Source organism: Seriola lalandi, unplaced genomic scaffold (genome assembly GCF_002814215.2).
Source record: "Seriola lalandi dorsalis isolate HSWRI2012SDOR001 ecotype SW California unplaced genomic scaffold, Sedor1 jcf7180002053986, whole genome shotgun sequence".
Lineage (NCBI taxonomy): Eukaryota > Metazoa > Chordata > Actinopteri > Carangiformes > Carangidae > Seriola > Seriola lalandi.
Genome location: NW_019524539.1, coordinates 33,576 through 52,194, shown reverse-complemented (window position 1 = coordinate 52,194; position 18,619 = coordinate 33,576). Strand labels below are relative to the sequence as shown.

At 39.1% G+C, this 18,619-nt stretch overlaps 5 protein-coding genes across 5 annotated transcripts; all 5 read right to left on the bottom strand.

The window, feature by feature from the left end:
• Positions 1-1,189: 1,189 nt before the first annotated feature.
• LOC111652497 (olfactory receptor 8G17-like) lies at positions 1,190-2,490 on the bottom strand. The gene has a single exon (XM_023402780.2). It carries the CDS (start codon positions 2,461-2,463, stop codon positions 1,519-1,521), a length of 945 nt encoding a protein of 314 aa, XP_023258548.1. The 5' UTR covers positions 2,464-2,490; the 3' UTR covers positions 1,190-1,518.
• A 2,498-nt stretch (positions 2,491-4,988) lies between these two features.
• LOC111652498 (olfactory receptor 52N5-like) lies at positions 4,989-5,924 on the bottom strand. Its single transcript, XM_023402781.2, has one exon. It carries the CDS (start codon positions 5,910-5,912, stop codon positions 4,989-4,991), a length of 924 nt encoding a protein of 307 aa, XP_023258549.1. The 5' UTR covers positions 5,913-5,924.
• Positions 5,925-8,771: 2,847 nt separating this feature from the next.
• LOC111652493 (olfactory receptor 8G17-like) lies at positions 8,772-9,746 on the bottom strand. Its single transcript, XM_023402775.2, has one exon. It carries the CDS (start codon positions 9,714-9,716, stop codon positions 8,772-8,774), a length of 945 nt encoding a protein of 314 aa, XP_023258543.1. The 5' UTR covers positions 9,717-9,746.
• Positions 9,747-10,703: 957 nt separating this feature from the next.
• Positions 10,704-12,979, bottom strand: LOC111652492 (olfactory receptor 2K2-like). Its single transcript, XM_023402774.2, has 3 exons — positions 12,603-12,979; positions 12,015-12,241; positions 10,704-11,289 (listed from the first exon to the last, which is right to left on the bottom strand). The coding sequence occupies exons 1-3, from the start codon at positions 12,977-12,979 to the stop codon at positions 10,934-10,936; spliced, it is 960 nt and encodes a 319-aa protein (XP_023258542.1). The 3' UTR covers positions 10,704-10,933.
• Positions 12,980-15,432: 2,453 nt separating this feature from the next.
• Positions 15,433-16,547, bottom strand: LOC111652496 (olfactory receptor 4E1-like). Its single transcript, XM_023402779.2, has one exon. It carries the CDS (start codon positions 16,521-16,523, stop codon positions 15,582-15,584), a length of 942 nt encoding a protein of 313 aa, XP_023258547.1. The 5' UTR covers positions 16,524-16,547; the 3' UTR covers positions 15,433-15,581.
• Between the last annotated feature and the right edge of the window lie 2,072 nt (positions 16,548-18,619).

Here is an 18,619-nt window from a genome sequence, read left to right as displayed (position 1 = left end):
CCTTGAAGAATTCTCGATATATCGCATTCACAAGACCAAAACTGTGTTTTGTTAGGTCCCTGTGACCTTGACCACCAAAGTCTAATCAGTTTGTCCCAGACTCCAAGTGAACATTGGTGCCAAATATTTTTATACTTATCGGCCTAATCTTACACCGGCTCACCGGTGGAAAAACTCCAGGTACTCCCGATTGTCAGTCCACCTGTCATGGTTTGCTATGGCAGACACTTTTTGTAGTTTTGTTTTGGACTTTTGCACTTCCTGTTTTATTTTGTAATTGGTTTCCATGTGTGTCAGTGTTTTTGCTTCCTGTCTTGGTCCTGTGTCTGTGATTGTCTGCCCCGCCCTAATGTGTTTCACCTGTGTTCAATCACCCTTGCCTCCCTTGTCTATATAGTCTTTGTGCTCCCCTTTTTCTGTGTTGGTTCGTCTGTTTAGTTCAGGGTTTGTTCACGTCGTCTGTTCATGTCTATATTTTGTTAACTAAACCTGCCTGATCCGTCCCCCAATGTGTTGGCTGCATTTGGGTCCTACTTAACTCACTCCTTGACACCACCCTTGGTTATGGTATCTAGCGATGGTCCAACCACCACAGGTGATTTGGATATAAATGACAAATGCAACGGACGCTCCACTACCTCATATACATAAATGTCCGTAATCTCTGGATGTCTCAAAGCATGACAGCAGCATTGCTTTGACTGACATTAAAAGCACATTCATGTCATTTATGCTTTAATGGCTTCACCACAAGGGATGCTTTCTGTATGTGGGTCTGTGGATAGTGGATGCATATATAGTCATTGCCCAGCTGTTGATCATGGTTGAATTAATATACTGTCTATCAGCCCTCAATATCTTGTTAATCTCTAAATAATATCTTATTGCTCACGTGTTTACTGACATATAGGATGAATATATTGTATCTCCCCTTCATGTAAAACGTAGTATGTCATTGGTTTTAATGTAACAGGCCATCAAGAACCTATGTGAATATGTGTGCAGCGTAAAAATAATTAGTGTGAAGTTCCTTGTTACAGCCTTGAATTTCTCCATCGGCTTGCCTGTTTACATCAACAATCTCATCAGAAGATACAGTGGCTTCAGAAAGTATTCAGACCAGATCACTTTTGTAGTTTTAGATTTAATTTGAAATGGATGAAATTTTTTTCCATCAATGTCCACTCAATAACCCATAACCCACGCCCAGCCTTTAAAGTGAGACATCTATAAATGTTTTACATGAAGATGCAGGTAGTTTATGATACAAAATAGCAAGAAATTTTGTGTTGTCTTTGTACTCTGGGAAGCAATGCAGAATATTGATAGACATTCAACTGAGCAATGTAATCAGATACACAACCAGATGAGTGCCGCAGGTCCTCAGGGCGTTATCTATGGCAGGACTCTCATTAACTCCTTGTGCAAAACACAATGAACAACATACTGAGGCATTCTTCATCCTTATGTGATGCTATTAAGTTTGATACATAAAGAAAACTAACTTTGAAATGTTATTTATAACGTTGGAAAACCTTTCTGGGGCTCAAACCATTTTGATAAGAATTTTCGTATCTCTTTGGACTGCGCACCATAAATAATTGGGTTGAGGCCACTCGGGATGATGTGAAACAAAATGCTAGAAATTTTTCTATACTCTGCGTACTCTGGAAAGCGATGCAGAATGATAACACACAGTCCACTGAACAACATAATCAGATACACAACTAGATGAGTGCTGCAGGTCTTCAAGGCTTTACTGTTCAAAGACTTGTTCTTACTGGTCAGACAGACGACAGTAATCTTGGTATAGGTGAGAACCATGCTGCCTATAGACCCTGTAAACAGGACTACAGTGAAAGTGAGACCATACACATTATTGATAAACACACTCTCACAAGAGAGTTTGAAGAGTCCAGCATTGCTACAATAAAGGCCTCTGATCAGAGTCCTGCATCGGTTCAGTCTTATGGTCAGACCAACCATAATCCCGACCAGAACAAAAGCCACTCCCCAGGCAGAAACTGTCAGCTTCACCAACATTTTGTTGGTCATTATGGCAGCGTAACGCAGGGGATTGCAGATGGCCACATATCTGTCAAAGGCCATAATCATGAGCACAGTGTGAGCAGTGGTATTGGACATATGTATGGTGAAAGCTTGGATCACACATTCATAATAACTGATGAGACGTTCAGAGGGAGGATGCAACATGTCTACAAGCAAACGGGGTAAAATGATAGAGTTTCCAAGTATGTCATTGATTGACAGGTTCCAAAACAGGAGATACATAGGCTGGTGAAGGTTTTTGTCCATGAAAACAAAAACAGCAATGCCAGCATTCACAACAACTATAAACAAGTATGAGAAAAATATAAAAAGAAACACAGTGTAGACATAGTCCTCTGAGACATTTAACCCCTCCAGCTGGAGTGTGAAGCTGTTGTAGGTGTAGTTTTCCATCAACCTGAAAAAACAGCAGATACAAGTGAATATGCTATACATTACATTACTACATGGTTTGATTGTGATCAGAAGTATATATTTACTACATGAAAAATAAATAAAATTGATAGCTTTGCCATATATCCTTTCTTCTCCTTCTCCATGGCTAGTCTTAATGGTCAGGGTGAAAGACTTACACTCCACTCACATAACAGACCTGCTGCTGTGGGAGAGTAGGGATGAATATTACACAGTGTGAAAGTCCCAAAATGTGAACAGGAGGGCAAAATAACTCTTAGTCCACACTGAGTGTACACACATGTACACATATGTTATTTCTACAAATCATCATAAAGACAGTGAAAACAGCTATAAGTGAATGTGCTATACATTACATTACTATGCAGTTTGACTGTGACTAGAGGTTCTACCTACTGTGAGTGTGTCTGGTTTCAATCTCTTGTCTTCCCTTTCCTGCGTCTCCCTGCTCATTGTTGATAATATCCACCAGCTCCAATCAGGATCTCCTTTGTTGCAAGGTTTTATAAACATGATTTTATCTTCAGGGGAATCAGTTACCTTTACATTAGATAATGTGTGATGGAACATTAAGAAATGATTATGCTGCAACATGCAACTTTTAGCTCTGAGACAAAAAAGAGTAATGTTGTCTCTCACCCTATTCACTCTTCGTTCCACCAAAACTTTTCACTTATGTTGACAGTTAACGTTTAGGTGTCAAGCAATGCCACTACAAGTGATTGGTTAATCAGTGTGTAATGACGAGATACTCCATTCTCGCCCATATACAGTACGATATTTTTATCATTATATTATCACATATAAAAATAGCAATTTCTTATAATAATTCAATCAATACACAAATCAATTATTAATGCCAACCCATACAATAAGTAACCTTACTATCAACCAGCATCCCACAGCCAGAAGAAGCATCCACAGCCTGTATCATCTGACCATAGTTAAGAAAGGATCTGGTCCTGAAGCCCCGGACAGTAACTTTGGGTATTCTTTGGTATATGGGAAGTACTTTGGAAAAATCATCTCAGTCACTGTTTGGCAGATTGTGAAAGGCTGTGACATTTTGTTCTTGTGCCTACCAACCTAAAAAAAGACACTATACAAAACTTTTGTTCATTTGTTCTTTTGCCACAACCCCAGAGCCTTTCCTATGCCGGGCAGATTTCCTCATCATGAGGCTACATCCACAATAATCTGTTTTGATTTTAAAATTATGTTTTCAAGTGAAAATTAGCTCCCTACAGACGACAGTTTTTGCTCCATATCCAAAATGATCTCCATCTATAATATCACACCTGAAAACGCATACATACATTAGCAATCATGTACATTTGGTATGCGCAGCGTAATCAGGAAGCTTATTGTTTTGTCTGCAGTTCAGTAGTTGCAAAAAATACTACAAATGAGAAACAGCAAAGACAGCTGCAGAGTTACAGTAATATGCAAAATGCAGAACTGCACAAAAGCTGTTACCAAAGACAACAAGGTCATTAACTCTTGTAATTCATTATCCATGTTGCTTTCACCAGTTGTAGTTGAGGCAGATAAGACCCAGTCAAGGAGGGACCCTGGATGTCCACGTCATTGTTTCCAAAGGATTTTGACTGTCCAGATTATAACACAACCCCAGAATTTTCAAACTAAAACGGAACCATTAGCGTTTCTAAAAGTCTCAATTGTCTGTACTATAAAATTCTGCAATAGTGTGGACAAGAGGCGAAAACGTAGCAAAACCAAACGTAGTAGTGTTGAGTAGGTTTCAGGGAAATGTGAAAAGAAATCACCCAAGTCAGAGGCACACTGGTGCTTTAGTTAGCACTTTTTGTTTCTCAGTTTTATCTTTAACAAAAGATCGATTCCAAAGCTGACACAGTCACACACCTACTTCTGAGTCTGTTTACTCCCCGTGTCTTTTCCTGCTTTTTTACACTGTTCTTGGTTTTGTTGTGTGTGACATGAATGTATGACAAAGTTGTTGTATATGTATTAGCAGCTACACTGGTTGAATGTTATGATTAATGATTTAACTTAATAAAGACTAAGACCTTATACACAGACATGTTCACAGTCACTGTGTCATAATGCAAGGTCAGCAGCACTGGTATCGTTGTGAACATCTGGAGGAAGGTTCAGACATTTAACAGCCTGCATTAATGGACATGCATCGGACCCATTGAATCTAAACAGAACATGATAGCCATCACATAAAAATGTAAATGTTAAATCCATATCAACAATACTCTGTATGTACTCATACTGTGTATGACTTGAGGATTCTTTACCCATGAATGTTTATGTCATACAATCTTTTGCAGCCACGTTTTGCTGTAAACATTTATTTAAGCTACATATTTACAAAGTATATAATTTGTACACAAAAACAATGTTTGACTGTGAAAGAGCATTCATTCAGTTATTCACTGTTCATGGTTTTATATGATTTATTTTAATCATTTGCCAAAAAACCAACATTCATTTTTTTACTTAATGGCAATTTGTTTTTATGACTGAAACATTTCAGATAAGAATTTTCGTATCTCTTTGGACTGTATGCCATAAATAATGGTGTTGAGGCTTCCAGGGACAATAACAAACAGGATGGAAGAAAGTTTTCTGTAGTCTGCGTACTGAGGAAAACGATGCAAAGTAATGGAAATCATTCCACTAAACAACATGATCAGATACACAACTAGATGAGTGCTGCAGGTCTTCAAAGCTTTACTGTTCAGAGACTTGTTCTTACTGGTCAAACAGACGACTGTAATCTTAGTATAGGTGAGAACTATGCTGCCTATGGAGAAGGTTACCAGGACCACAGTGAAAGTGATGCCATAGACATTATTAATAAACACACTCTCACAAGAGAGTTTAAACAGGGAGGCATTGTCACAGAAAGGGCTTGTGATCAGGGTCCTGCATCGGTTCAGTCTTACGGTCAGACCGAGCAGAATCCCGACCAGAACAAAGGCCACTCCCCAGGCAGAAACTGTCAGCTTGATCAACATTTTGTTGTTCATTATGGCAGCGTAACGCAGGGGATTGCAGATGGCCACATATCTGTCAAAGGCCATAATCATGAGCACAGTGTGTGAAGTGGTGGAAAAGAATTGTGTGGTGAAAGCCTGGACCACACACTCGTAATAACTGATCAAGCGTTCAGAGGGAGGCAGCAAGATATCCGACAGCAGCCGGGGTAGAATATTAGTACTTCCAATTATGTCACTGAGTGACAGGTTGCAAAAAAGCAGATACATAGGCTGGTGAAGGTTTTTGTCAATGAAAATTAAAACTGAAATGCCAACATTCATAACCATTATAACAATGTAGGAAATAAAGAACATGAAAAAGACAGGATACATAGAATTCTTTGTGACCTTGTACCCCTCCATCTGGAGTGTGAAGCTGTTGAAGGTGTAGTTTTCCATCAACCTGAAAGAACAAAAATGACAGTGTTCTGTTAAAGTTAGGATCTTGAATAAGTCTTTGTTCTTAAAATCTGTGATACCTGACCTTAAATGATAATACTGGCTTTACAACATAGCACAAACCTCTGTTTGATAAGTTACAAACACTTAAAGCAGCAACAATTACACATGCAAAGTTAACCAGTTAAACATATATTTTTAAAATGTTTAGAAATTTCCATTTTTCTAAACAGTAGTACTTGTAATAAAATAATACCTGCTTTGTGACCAAGGCTCATCAGTCTTTAATCATCACTACAAGCTGGTGGTATTCACCACCAGCAATGAATATCCATTCATTTTATAGACGCATATTTACATCATGGGAATCAGTTAGCATTACATAATATATGATGTTATGTCACAAGGTTGTGCTAAGTGTTAAAATCCCTGGGCCACACCAACACAGACACAAGTGGGCAAATGTGCAAATATAAAGTAATTTAATATACAACACACAACGGCAAAAGTACAAGACGTGATAAAAGATGAGTATTAATAATCTAAGAATAAAAAGGAGCTACTGGCCTGTACCAACACTCACACAATAAAAGAACATAAACAATAAAAAACACACACACACTAAACAATATCCCAGTCTCTTCCTTAAGGCCCAGTCTATTTCCCAGAATTAGGTTCTCAATGTGATTCCAATACTCAGTCTAATCCTGGGTTCTCTTAGTGGGGCTGATCCCAGTCACAGTCCAATATCCCGGCGTCTTTGTTTGTGCAGGTCTGGATGCTCCACTCTCCGTCGGCCCGAGCAGGAACTGGAAACAACAATAGCACACATTTACTGGCGGGTAAACTAGTGCTCTGGAGCCACAGACACACAAGCTCCTCTGATTCATATTGCTTTACTTATCGTAATTTGTGGCCGATCAGCGGATGCACGTGGGGTAAAGGCCACATGTTGTCCAGATCAGGTCATGGCTGGTACGCCCCGGGGAGAGAACGCACCAACCTCCACCTGTCTTTATAGTAAGGCAGACGGACTGTGGGACAATGACTGGGAATAATTTGGATAGTGGGAAATGCAAGGGGGAATTGCAAATTTCCAAAATGCATATAAATGGTTAAACCTTAAGTCCATGCACAAAGTCCACTCTGACACTGCAAGCAGAATTCATATAGTCCACAGCAACCAGATTTAACTCACCATAAAAACATAACCATAGCAACGTTATGGAAACCATCTCATGGTCTTTGTCACCACAGTACAGTAACACAGACGGTAACAATAAAGAATCAAGGTGATGACCATTGCAACTGTCAATAAGGAGCAACATTCAACTTTTAGAACGTTCTATGTATATCCCTTTAACACATATTTCCAACAATTTTACTACCTGTCATCCTTTTCAGTCCTTATACTGCAAAGATCACTGGACTGTTACAGGCAGGCAGAGTGTTGATGGGCATTCTGCATAGTAATACGGTAGTTCAATGTTGCATAAACTGTAGTTCCAAAGGAAAGGGCTGTTTCACGGCAGTTAAACTCGTGAAAATATCCAAATAAAGCATATACTTAAAAAAATCTTTTTTCTGTGGGCATTTTTAAAAGTCACTAAAACATGTTTTTGCCGATGGCCCGGACATCACTCAGCATCTGTAACGGTGCTCCTGCAGCTTCTTTAAACTGGGAGTGCACTGATCTGAATCTACTGCAGGTAATATATAGTTCTGTTTTGTGGTTCTGTTTGGGTTTATATTTCTATACAAAATCCAGATGGAGCTGTTTAGTCCGAATTTAACTGCCTGTTCGGTTCATTTCAGTGCTGACTGACCTCACGGATGAGTTTTACCAAGCTAAAGTGGTAAGCTACAATCTGTTACCTGTGGTTGGCCTGGTCATGCGTCATTCAGGAAACAGTCAGCCAATCAGAAGCCTTTCTTCTGATTCTGACCAGAAACTGTAAACAAAGATGAACACCTCTGTGACGTCACACACAAGTGTCTGAAGATCAGTTTTGAAGCTCAAAGTGAACTGCTCCACTGTTGTCATCTTGGCAGTACCTGAATACACCCCTAACTTCTAGCTTATCCAAAAATTGGGCAAAGAGGTGGGGCATGTGTGGAGCCTCGACTTCTATGCATGCTGGTTTGTGGCAAGCATACGCTCACCCACCTATCACTCAAAGAGACCACGCCCTCAATTATGCATAACTTTAACCCTTTTAAAACCACGGGGATCACCGGTGACACTGCAACGCATGTGTATTTCAAATTTCCATAACTTCCTTGCTACTTCGTGCAATTTTAATCATTCAAACTGCCCCTGAAAGCTGTGAAACGGGGCTTTCTGATGCTATTACATGCATTATGGTGAGTCAGTACCGTAATGCATGTAATAGCATCACCCTCGGTTTTAAAAGGGTTAGGCCTGAATAAAATTTAAATGAGTGAGTGCCCAACCCCCATAGTTTCTGTTCTGACTGGTCAGGGGAGACATCTATCTACAAGCTATCATTCAGAAAAGCTGTGAATAAACATGCCATCACGTCTTACACTCAGTTACGCTCACCATCTTACCCCCCTGAAGTGAAATCTGTATTCTGTATAACAGTATTGTTCTTATAAACTCTATGTACTTTGTGTATGACTTGAGAATTCTTTATCCATAAATGTCAGTGACTGTCTCAGAATCCTTTCCAGCCACATATTTAGCTTCAAACATTCATTTAGGCTACAAAGTACAGTATAAAACATTTGAACAAAAACAGTGTTTGATTGCGAAAGAGCATTCATTCAATTATACATGGTTCATTCTTTAATATGATTTATTTTTATCAATTGCAAAAAAAAAAAACATTATTTTTTTTACTTGATGGGAAACACTTGTTTGGACTGAAACATTTCAGATAAGAATTTTCGTATCTCTTTGGACTGCATGCCATATATAATGGGATTGAGGCTGCCAGGAACAATAACGAACAGAATAGAAGAAAGTTTTCTGTAGTCTGAGTACTGAGGAAAGCGATGTAACGTAATGATGATACAACCACTAAAGATCATAATCAGATACAAAATCAGATGAGTGCTGCAGGTCTTCAAAGCTTTACTGTTCAAAGTCTTGTTTTTACTGGTCAGACAGACGACAGTAATCTTAGTATAGGTGAGAACTATGCTGCCTATAGACCCTGTAAACAGGACTACAGTGAAAGTTAGGCCATACACATTATTGATGAACACACTCTCACAGGAAAGTTTGAACAGGGAGGCATTGTCACAGTAAGGATTTTTGATCAGAGTCCTGCATCGGTTCAGTCTTATGGTCAGACCGAGCAGAATCCCGACCAGAACAAAGGCCACTCCCCAGGCAGAAACTGTCAGCTTGATCACCATTTTGTTGTTCATTATGGCAGCGTAACGCAGGGGATTGCAGATGGCCACATATCTGTCAAAGGCCATAATCATGAGCACAGTGTGAGCAGTGGTGCCGAACATGTGCGAGGTGAAAGCCTGGACCACACACTCGTAATAACTGATCAAGCGATTAGAGGGAGGACGCAACATGTCCGTGAGCAAACGAGGCAGAATACGAGTGCTTCCAATTATGTCACTGACTGACAGGTTGCAATAAAGAAGATACATAGGCTGGTGAAGGTTTTTGTCCATGAAAATTACAACCAACATGCTTACATTTGTGACCATGATAAACAAATAGGAGAAAAATAGGAAGAGAAAGGCCGGGTAGATAGAGTCTTCTGAGACAACTAACCCCTCCAGCTGGAGAGTGAGGCTGTTGTAGGTGTAGTTTTCCATCACCCTGGAAGAACAGAGCAATGGTGTTAAAATCAGTTAGTTTATTTTAATTAGTAACAATAGAAGCTACAGGAGTGTGTGTCCTTTACATAGGTTTTGACTTCATAAATTATGACAATTATGAAAACAGTTGCTTGCAGATCAGTAATACTTAATTTAAGTGTCTCTTGTTTCGCAATCTTTCATCTTCACTTACTTTTGTCTCACCACTCACTACTGAAACTATGCACCCACACCTATCAAGGTGTCCTCTGTAGGAAGATTTTATAGACATGATTTTATCTTAGGGGAAATCAGTTATTTCCTCAGATAATGTGTGATGCAACATGAAGAAATCATTATGATGTTCCACTGCAAATGTTAGTTACTTCCAAGTTCTGTAACAAGAAGTCATGTTTGATGCTCTCAGGGATTTCCCTTACTTTCCAAACTCTAGCATACTTTCTTGAAAACATATTTTTAAAGATTTATTTTTGGCCATTTTGCCTCTAATTACTGTCACAGTGGACAGTAAGGTGGGATGCTGTGGCTTCGTGAACATCATTGAATACTAGCATTGACATTGAAAGATCAATGTACCAAATGAATATTAAAATATTTTCATTTCAGACAAGTCTAACTTAAAGGCCCACCAGTATTGAGGGTGGTGCTATTGGAATTATCATACTTTCATGCATGGTTAACATTTTGACTAAAGAATGGCATATTATTGTTTTATGTTGTACAATTACATCTAACACAGCGTTAATTAAATAAAACACATTGCACCATGATTTGAACATGTTTTTTTTTATTATTTTATCATTATTATTATATTTGTTTAAAGAGTAAAATCTTTAGAAAGTTATGTTGTTACATTCAGAAAAACTATTTGCTATTGAATTTTTCAAATGTAAATTTTCAACGCTTTGGACAAAACAAACCAAATTCTATTTCTTATGTTAACATTGAAAACACTGAGGAGGTCGTGGAGGCTCAGTGATCAGGCGGAGAAATAAAAACAAAGATAATATAAAGTATATTTTATTTTTCGACGGTAGATAGAGACAGGAGACATGGGGAGATAAAAGGGGGAATGTAGTGTTTACATGGTATGCAGCTCAGACCACTAGACAGTGGTTATGCACTAAAACATATATAATCTTTGAAGAAGAGTTGTTTAGGAAAAGTTTAGGTTATGATCAGAGACACAGTGATTGAAAGACGTTAAAACCATCTCACTTTTTGTGAAAGACTTGTTTGGTAAAATGCTTGATGATGCTTGAACGTAGCTCTTTACTGACCAATCCGTAGATAATGGGGTTGATGGCTGGTGGAATGATGATAAACAGGATACTGAAGAACTTCTTTATGTCTTGGGAAGCTGAGGCAAACCTATGACTCACAATTATGATCACTGAAGCTATTTCATAGAGCACATACACAACAAGGTGCGATGTACATGTCTGAAAGGCTTTGCTGCGGACGCCGCTGTCAACATTGCTTCGTTTTACTGAAGCCTGCAGGATTCTGAAGTAGGAAAAGGCAATGATGATGAAGATCCCTGTGCTCACAGACCAGGACATGGACAGACCTAGAAAAACATAAAAAACCTCACAATTATCCTTCCAGTTAAGTATCATGTAAACCTTCCATCTCATCCTGTCATCCATTTGCCTGACTTTAGTCTCCAGTAACAGTGCAGTTTCTGTTATAGAGCTCTTATTTGAGTGATTCAACTTATAAAGCTGTATTTTATTCACTGGAAGAGTGAAGTTGTTTGCATAGTGTTGCTAGTTGTTGGTCTTTTACTTGTGGAAGAAAATATAAGGAGACACTGCACTAAATGAATGAAATTACTTCTTCTCACTGTCACTGGTTCAACATGTTGAAGGCCTGCTGATAATGGCTGCACATGAGGGATAATGTTCGACAAAATACTTTTATTGTATGTGTGAAGCTTTATTCAAAACCAGTGTTTCTCAAACTTTTTCAGACCAAGACCCGCTTAACCACTACAATAAAGCTCATGGATCAAGTAACTCCGATTATCCCCAAAAGCAATAGGACCAACTATTTCAATGCTTTCCACAATACTATTAAAAATTAATTCAGTCGTTTCTTATCCACTGTCCGTGTTTGATAGTTAACAGGCTAGTAACTGGTGAAATTTAGCTCAATCCCAGGCCAGGTTAATGATAATATTCTTTGATGTAAATTTTAACAAATTTGCTCGCAGACCACCAGGAGTCGCTTGCGGACCACTGGTGGTCCGTGGACCAAACTTTTAGAAAGGCTGTTCTTATCTAATGCACTGACCATAGATGTTATTTATGGGTGTGGACCTGCAAGCCAGTCTCAGGATAGCCCGGTTGCTGCAGTAGACATGTTTGATGATATTGCCACACAGTGGGGTGTTCATGTGGAAGGCGAAGAGCACAGCAATACACAGCAGAGCAACAAACCAGGCCAACCCACAGCAGGAGTGCAGGCGAGCAGATGTCATGATAGCGTGATACCTAAGCGGTTCACACACAGCGATATACCTGCAGAGGGGGAGAAATTTCAAAAATCATTAGTTTTCGGTTAAGGATTTATATTTACAGGATCGAAGCATCATAAACTTTTTGCTTCTGTTTCTCTATGAATTAAGACACACAAACACAAACTTAATTACACTTTCATGGCTGCAAAATCAACAAAGAAGAACACCTGAAGGAGGATAAAAGGATAAAATACACGATATATGAATAAAAAGATTTAAGTCTCTCTATATGAGCATTTGAAGTGATTTTGTTTCAACTCAAGTCTCCTCTAAAACATCTCCTTAGACGCAGACTGGAAACTTGTTAGGAGAGCAACAAGGATTAAATGCAGCATGAATCCTTTCATAATATTTCAAAATACCTGTCATAGGCCATCGCACCCAGAAGAGTCTGGGTGGCGACACCATATGTGTGCACAGAGAAGGCCTGGGCGATGGCTGGGATGTGAGCGATCCTCCTTTCCCCTGTCAAAAAGTGCATCATGAGGCGAGGCAGCACCGCGGTGGCCCCCAGCAGATCACAGACTACCAGATGACAAATCATCACAAACATGGGTCTGTGTAGGTTCTTGTCTATGATAATGACACACACCACCACGCCATTCCCCATTAGCACCACCATGTAGTTAAACAGAGCCAGGACGAACAGGAAAGAGCTGTAGCCTGGCGGAACGTGGAAGCCCTCCAGCTCAAACACAATGGGCTGTTTGAGAGGAGTTACCGTTGTTGTGTTCTCCATCCAAAGCAGTACAGTTCTGGAAAAGACAGGTATATATGACAAACCCCTAAACTTTTCAGTATCTTTTCAGGCCTCAGAGATGATAATGATTTCAAATTTATAACCACACGTAACAATAAATATATACATCCGTCTTTGTAAATCTTGATTAAATGAAATAGACTACAGTGATACCTGCAGTAAAAGAGGCAACTGACACTTAATGAATAGACAGTCTCAGAGCAATTTGATATTTCAATAAACACATAAACAGAAAAGAAGTAAATGTAATTTCTAGTGAGCACAATGTCCTGTTCAGCTTCCCTGTGCTCTAAACAGAGCATTGATGTTGCTCTCACTTGTTGTGGAGGGTGTGTTTTGCTTTTAATGATGTTGCTTCGTGTTGTCAGTATCCGTCAGTAACACAGATCACTGCCCACAGTCAATGTTACCATTGAAACATCAACCCCACCCTAAACTGTGCTCTATGGCTCATGACTTAAAATGGCACTAAGACTGAACATTTGGCTGTGAATCCAAAATAAATATATAAATATTGAATTCATTCCCACAGAAAACAGAGTTAAACATGGTGTGAACCATGCAGAATTGTTTGTTCTCTTTTTCACGCTTTCATATTTGATAAAGATACTTTTTGTTTAGTAGACAGTATATCTTGCAATTATGCCAGGAAATGCTTCATTGTTAGTGTCTTAAGCCTGAGGCCTGGGGCGCTGCCCAAAACATACTTTGCCAAATAGTTAAAGTGTAAGCAGCTGAAAAGTTGTATATCTTTTTATATTATCACAATAACAGTTTACTTGGGTCAGTTATCTATAACAGTTGCTTGGGAGCATTAAAGAGGTTTGGAGGCATCTGTTTCAATGACAGTGCTGGGCTGTATATGTTAAAATAATATATATAGATGGATGGATGGATACTTTATTTATCCCCTGAGGGAAATTCATGTGTCCATTTGCTCATTGTTGATAAAAATGATAACAGTTAATAATAAATAAACAATAATAATTACATGAGTCCACTTCCTTTGGCTGAGTTGTAGCGTAAGGTATTAAAATTTGAAATTCAGTAATGATATTACAATTTATAACCACACATTCCTTGTGAGACGTATTAGGGGTTGTTTCTTCGGCCGACAGTCTGGTCCAAGATGTGCCAACTTGGTGCAGGGGCTGGAGGTGGAGGGACATGACGACTTGCACTAGACCAATCCTCTTTCCAGTAACTCAGAAGTTGTCATATTTGGTTGTGTCTCGTTACCCACTAGCTTGACACTGGTACGCAGCCTACATTCAGGAATCAACACACTCGATGCTTAGATTCAATGCAGAATGACCTGATACCAATGTAACCTCTGATGTTACATACAGTATATGTATGAACTTTTAATATTGAATGTTTGTTTCTTGTAGTTGCAGCGTCTTGAAAAGTTAATTCATTAGTGGTTACAACAACAGAGGAGACAGGAGCTCTGCAGGGACCCAGCTCTGCTGAGATCACTCACTGTCTAGTCACATAACAAAGTTAAGTTTGCAAAAGAAACTGTCACAGTAAAAACCTGATTACCAATACTGATGATGCTTAGTGACCCCTGATATGAATGACATTCAAATAATTTATTCATAATATCTATTATGACTAACATCTGGCGTGTGGCCAATAGGCTGCCAGTCCATGATCACTGCTTTACGAGCTAACTTGAGCCCGTATCAGTTTGTGTGCCTAATGTGGGAGTGTTGTAGCCTGGCTCACAGTCAGTAGTCCAGTTCATCCCAAAGGGTGTTGGATGGTGTTGAGGTGAATCCAGTCAAAATCTACCACACCAAACTGGGAAAACTGTTTCTTTATTTTAAACATTAAAACAAGTGTCACCCAAACTGTTGCCACAAAGTTAGAAGCGCAAATAGCATAAAATATCATTGCATGCTATAGCATTAAGATTTCCCTTCACTGGAACTAAGGAGCTGAGCCAAACCAAGAAAACAGCCCAGAGCAAAAGCGCCTGGACAGAAGTTCTGTATGGTGTGTTTTACAGAGGAAAAGTCAGTCATCAAAATCAAAAAGTTATTGTGTTAAGTTTCATGGGAGTCTAGTTTATGAAGTGCTTCACATACATAAAAACAGAAAATACATGTTTTATGAAAATATGTCTTATTGTGTGTATTTTATGTGCATATAGGAAATGATGGCACTAGAAGAAACGTCAGGGATCACCTAAATTGTTTAGATACCAGCAAATTAAAAACAAAATCTGTAGTTTTTGTGTTTTCTTGTTGTGGACCAAAGTACAGAACATTGTAATCAGTAACCAGAGGTTCATCATGCATTGTCAGTGAAGTAAGTATAAGTTTTCTACACAGAAACTACCATGTGAGTCTACAGGTAGGAAGCTTGCAGATTGTAGAAGGTGGATACATTCAAGGTTTCTGTTTGAAAGCGCAACTGGTCCTGGAGCTAGGGGGGTTTTCTTTGGGGAACCATAATTACTGGTCCCAAGTGCAGGGAGCAATCACAAGAATACAGAATAAATTAGGCTACTCTTGGTTCACATTTTATGATATTTTTGTTGATATATGTGCACAAAAAAAGGAATTCATCTTTATTATGATGACAAAACCTTCTTGGACGCAGACAAGTTAGATAAAAATTTGCGTATCTCTTTAGACTGCATTCCATAAATAATGGGATTCAGGCTGCTAGGGATGATAACATACAAAATAGTAATAAATCTTCTGCTCTCTGCGTATTCTGGGAAGCGATGGAGAATAATGATACACATTCCACTAAACAATGAAATCAGATACACAACCAGATGAGTGCTGCAGGTCTTCAGGGCTTTACTGTTCAAAGACTTGTTCTTACTTATCAGACAGACGACTGTAATCTTGGTATAGGTGAGAACCATGCTGCCTATAGACCCTGTGTATAGGACTGCAGTGAAAGTCAGACCATACACATTATTGATGAACACACTCTCACAGGAGAGTTTGAACAGTCCAGCATTGTCACAATAAGGGCTCCTGATCACAGTCCTGCATCGGTTCAGTCTCATGGTCAGACCGAGCAGAATCCCGACCAGAACAAAAGCCACTCCCCAGGCAGAAACTGTCAGCTTCACCAACATTTTGTTGTTCATTATGGCAGCGTAACGCAGGGGATTGCAGATGGCCACATATCTGTCAAAGGCCATAATCATGAGCACTGTGCGAGCAGTGGTACTGAACATATGTATGGTGAAAGCTTGGGCCACACACTCGTAATAACTGATGAGACGTTCAGAGGGAGGACGCAACATGTCTATGAGCAAACGGGGCAAAATGATAGAGCTTCCAAGGATGTCATTGACTGCAAGGTTTGAAAAAAGTAGATACATAGGCTGGTGAAGGTTTTTGTCCATGAAAACATAAACGACTATTCCAACATTTGCAACAATTATAAACAAGTATGAGGAAAATATAAAAAGAAACAGAGGGTAGACAGAGTCCTTGGAGACATTTAACCCCTCCAACTGGAGTGTGAAGCTGTTGTACGTGTAGTTTTCCATCAACCTGAAAAACAAAAATGACAGTGTTCTGTTATTTAGCAAGTATGTGTAAGTAAGTATTCTGTAAAATGGATATTGAATTAGTCTTGGCAATTTAGATATCCTTGATAGCTGATATGTTAAATAACAATATAAGCTGTACAACAATAACAAATGCAAAGTTAAACATCTTAAACATCTTAATATATTTTGACTACATTTTGAAATTAAGAAAATGCATTTTCTAAACAGTCATGCTTGTAATGCAGTAATACCTGCTTTGTGACTTCATGTGTGTTGTTAGTTTTAATCATCACTACAAGCTGGTGGTATTTGCCAACAGCAATGAAAAGCCACTGCTTTTTATAGATGCATTTTTACATCATGGGATTCACTTAGCATTGCATAATGTGTGATGTAACAGTAAGGAATTAATGTGATCAGCATTGCAACTGTCATTAGCCAATATTTAACTTTCAGAACATTTAAAATTTTCACACATCTACTTTTACCCGTTCCACACATTTATTAATACATTTACAATTATAACTTACTGTAACTGTGCCTGTGCAGTGTTTTTATGGCACTACTTTCACTCACTGCAAAGAAAAGCTTAATGTACTATTAATTATATTTTGCTTCTATGGGGAAATAAACTATCAAGATAATTTACTCTGAATTTGAAATTGACTACTGTACCCGTGCCTGTGTGGGTTCTCTCTGGGTTCTCCGGCTTCCTCCCACAGTCCAAAGACATGCAAAATGGGGACTAGGCTAATGGGATACTCTAAGTCTAAATTGACCATAGGTGTGGCTGTGAGTGTGAATGGTTGTCTGTCTGTATGTGTTTGCCCTGCGATGGACTGGCGACCTGTCCAGGGTGTACCCCGCCTCTCGCCCAAAAAAATGCTGGGATAGGCTCCAGCCCCCCCGCGACCCTACTAGAGGATAAGCAGAAGAAAATGGATGGATGGAAGGTCTACTGTATGTTGTTTGAAATTGGCCTTGGTGGAAGTCTGTTCTCTCTTAGTGCTCTTCTAATTTTTAGTTGTGTTACTATGTGTTCTGAGGACAGTCTGGTCCATGATGTGTTAATTTGGTGCAGGGGCTGGAGGCGGAAGGACATGACTAACTCCTAACTGGTCGTCAAAGTCGTCATATTTGGTTGTGTCTTGTTAGAGACTAGCTTGCCACTGGTATGTCTACATTCACAAATAAAGACAAACTCAAATCCCTGTTGTGAGAGTCAGATGTGCCACATGTTCATCACTACCTCGACCTTTAAGCACATATTTCATCTACTACATGAGGGAATTACTTTTGGCACTCAGTGCTTACATTCAATATCAATCTAACCTCTATAAAGACTTGGTTGCATGACGTCATGGCCGATATAAAGTGATTTTCATAGAATGGTGCAGCTACAAGGTATAGAATCTTTTTCGAAAATTACGAAATATGTGGTGAAATTTTATTGTTGTGGGTTTATACTCATGTAATTAAGATGAATCTCTCACAAGACTGAGTAACATAAGCAACAAGTAAGAGATTGTTGAATATTTGTTTCTTGTTGTTGCAGCATCTTGAACAGAGTGTTCATTAGTGTTTACAACAAAGATGAGACAGGAACCCTGCAGGGACCCTCCTCTGTTAAGATCATTCACTGTCGTAACTAGTCACATAACAAAGTTAACCTTGCAAAATTAGTTTTTACAGTTTAAACTTGAACCTACTCACTAAATCTGTAGATTGTGATCATATAGTTAATTATGATTTTAAGAGTCGTTCAGATAATTTATTCATAATATCTAATATGCTCACCATCCTCAGACCTGCCAAAAGCATAATTTGAGCCCATATCAGTTTGTGTGCCTGGCTTGAAACATGTGTCTGTGATTTGTGGCTTGCTGTGGAACAGATGACAAACACTTTACCCTGGCAAGGTTACTTGAGGGGTCATGGGAGTTTGCTCATCCAGTCTACATGTGCTTTTTGGACTTTGAGAAGGTCTGCGACTGGGGATTTCAGGGGATCTTGGGGAACTGCGAGAAGATGGGGTTCTGGGGCCGTTGTTATGAGCTACCCCGTCCCTGTATGACCAAAGTGAGAGTTGTGTC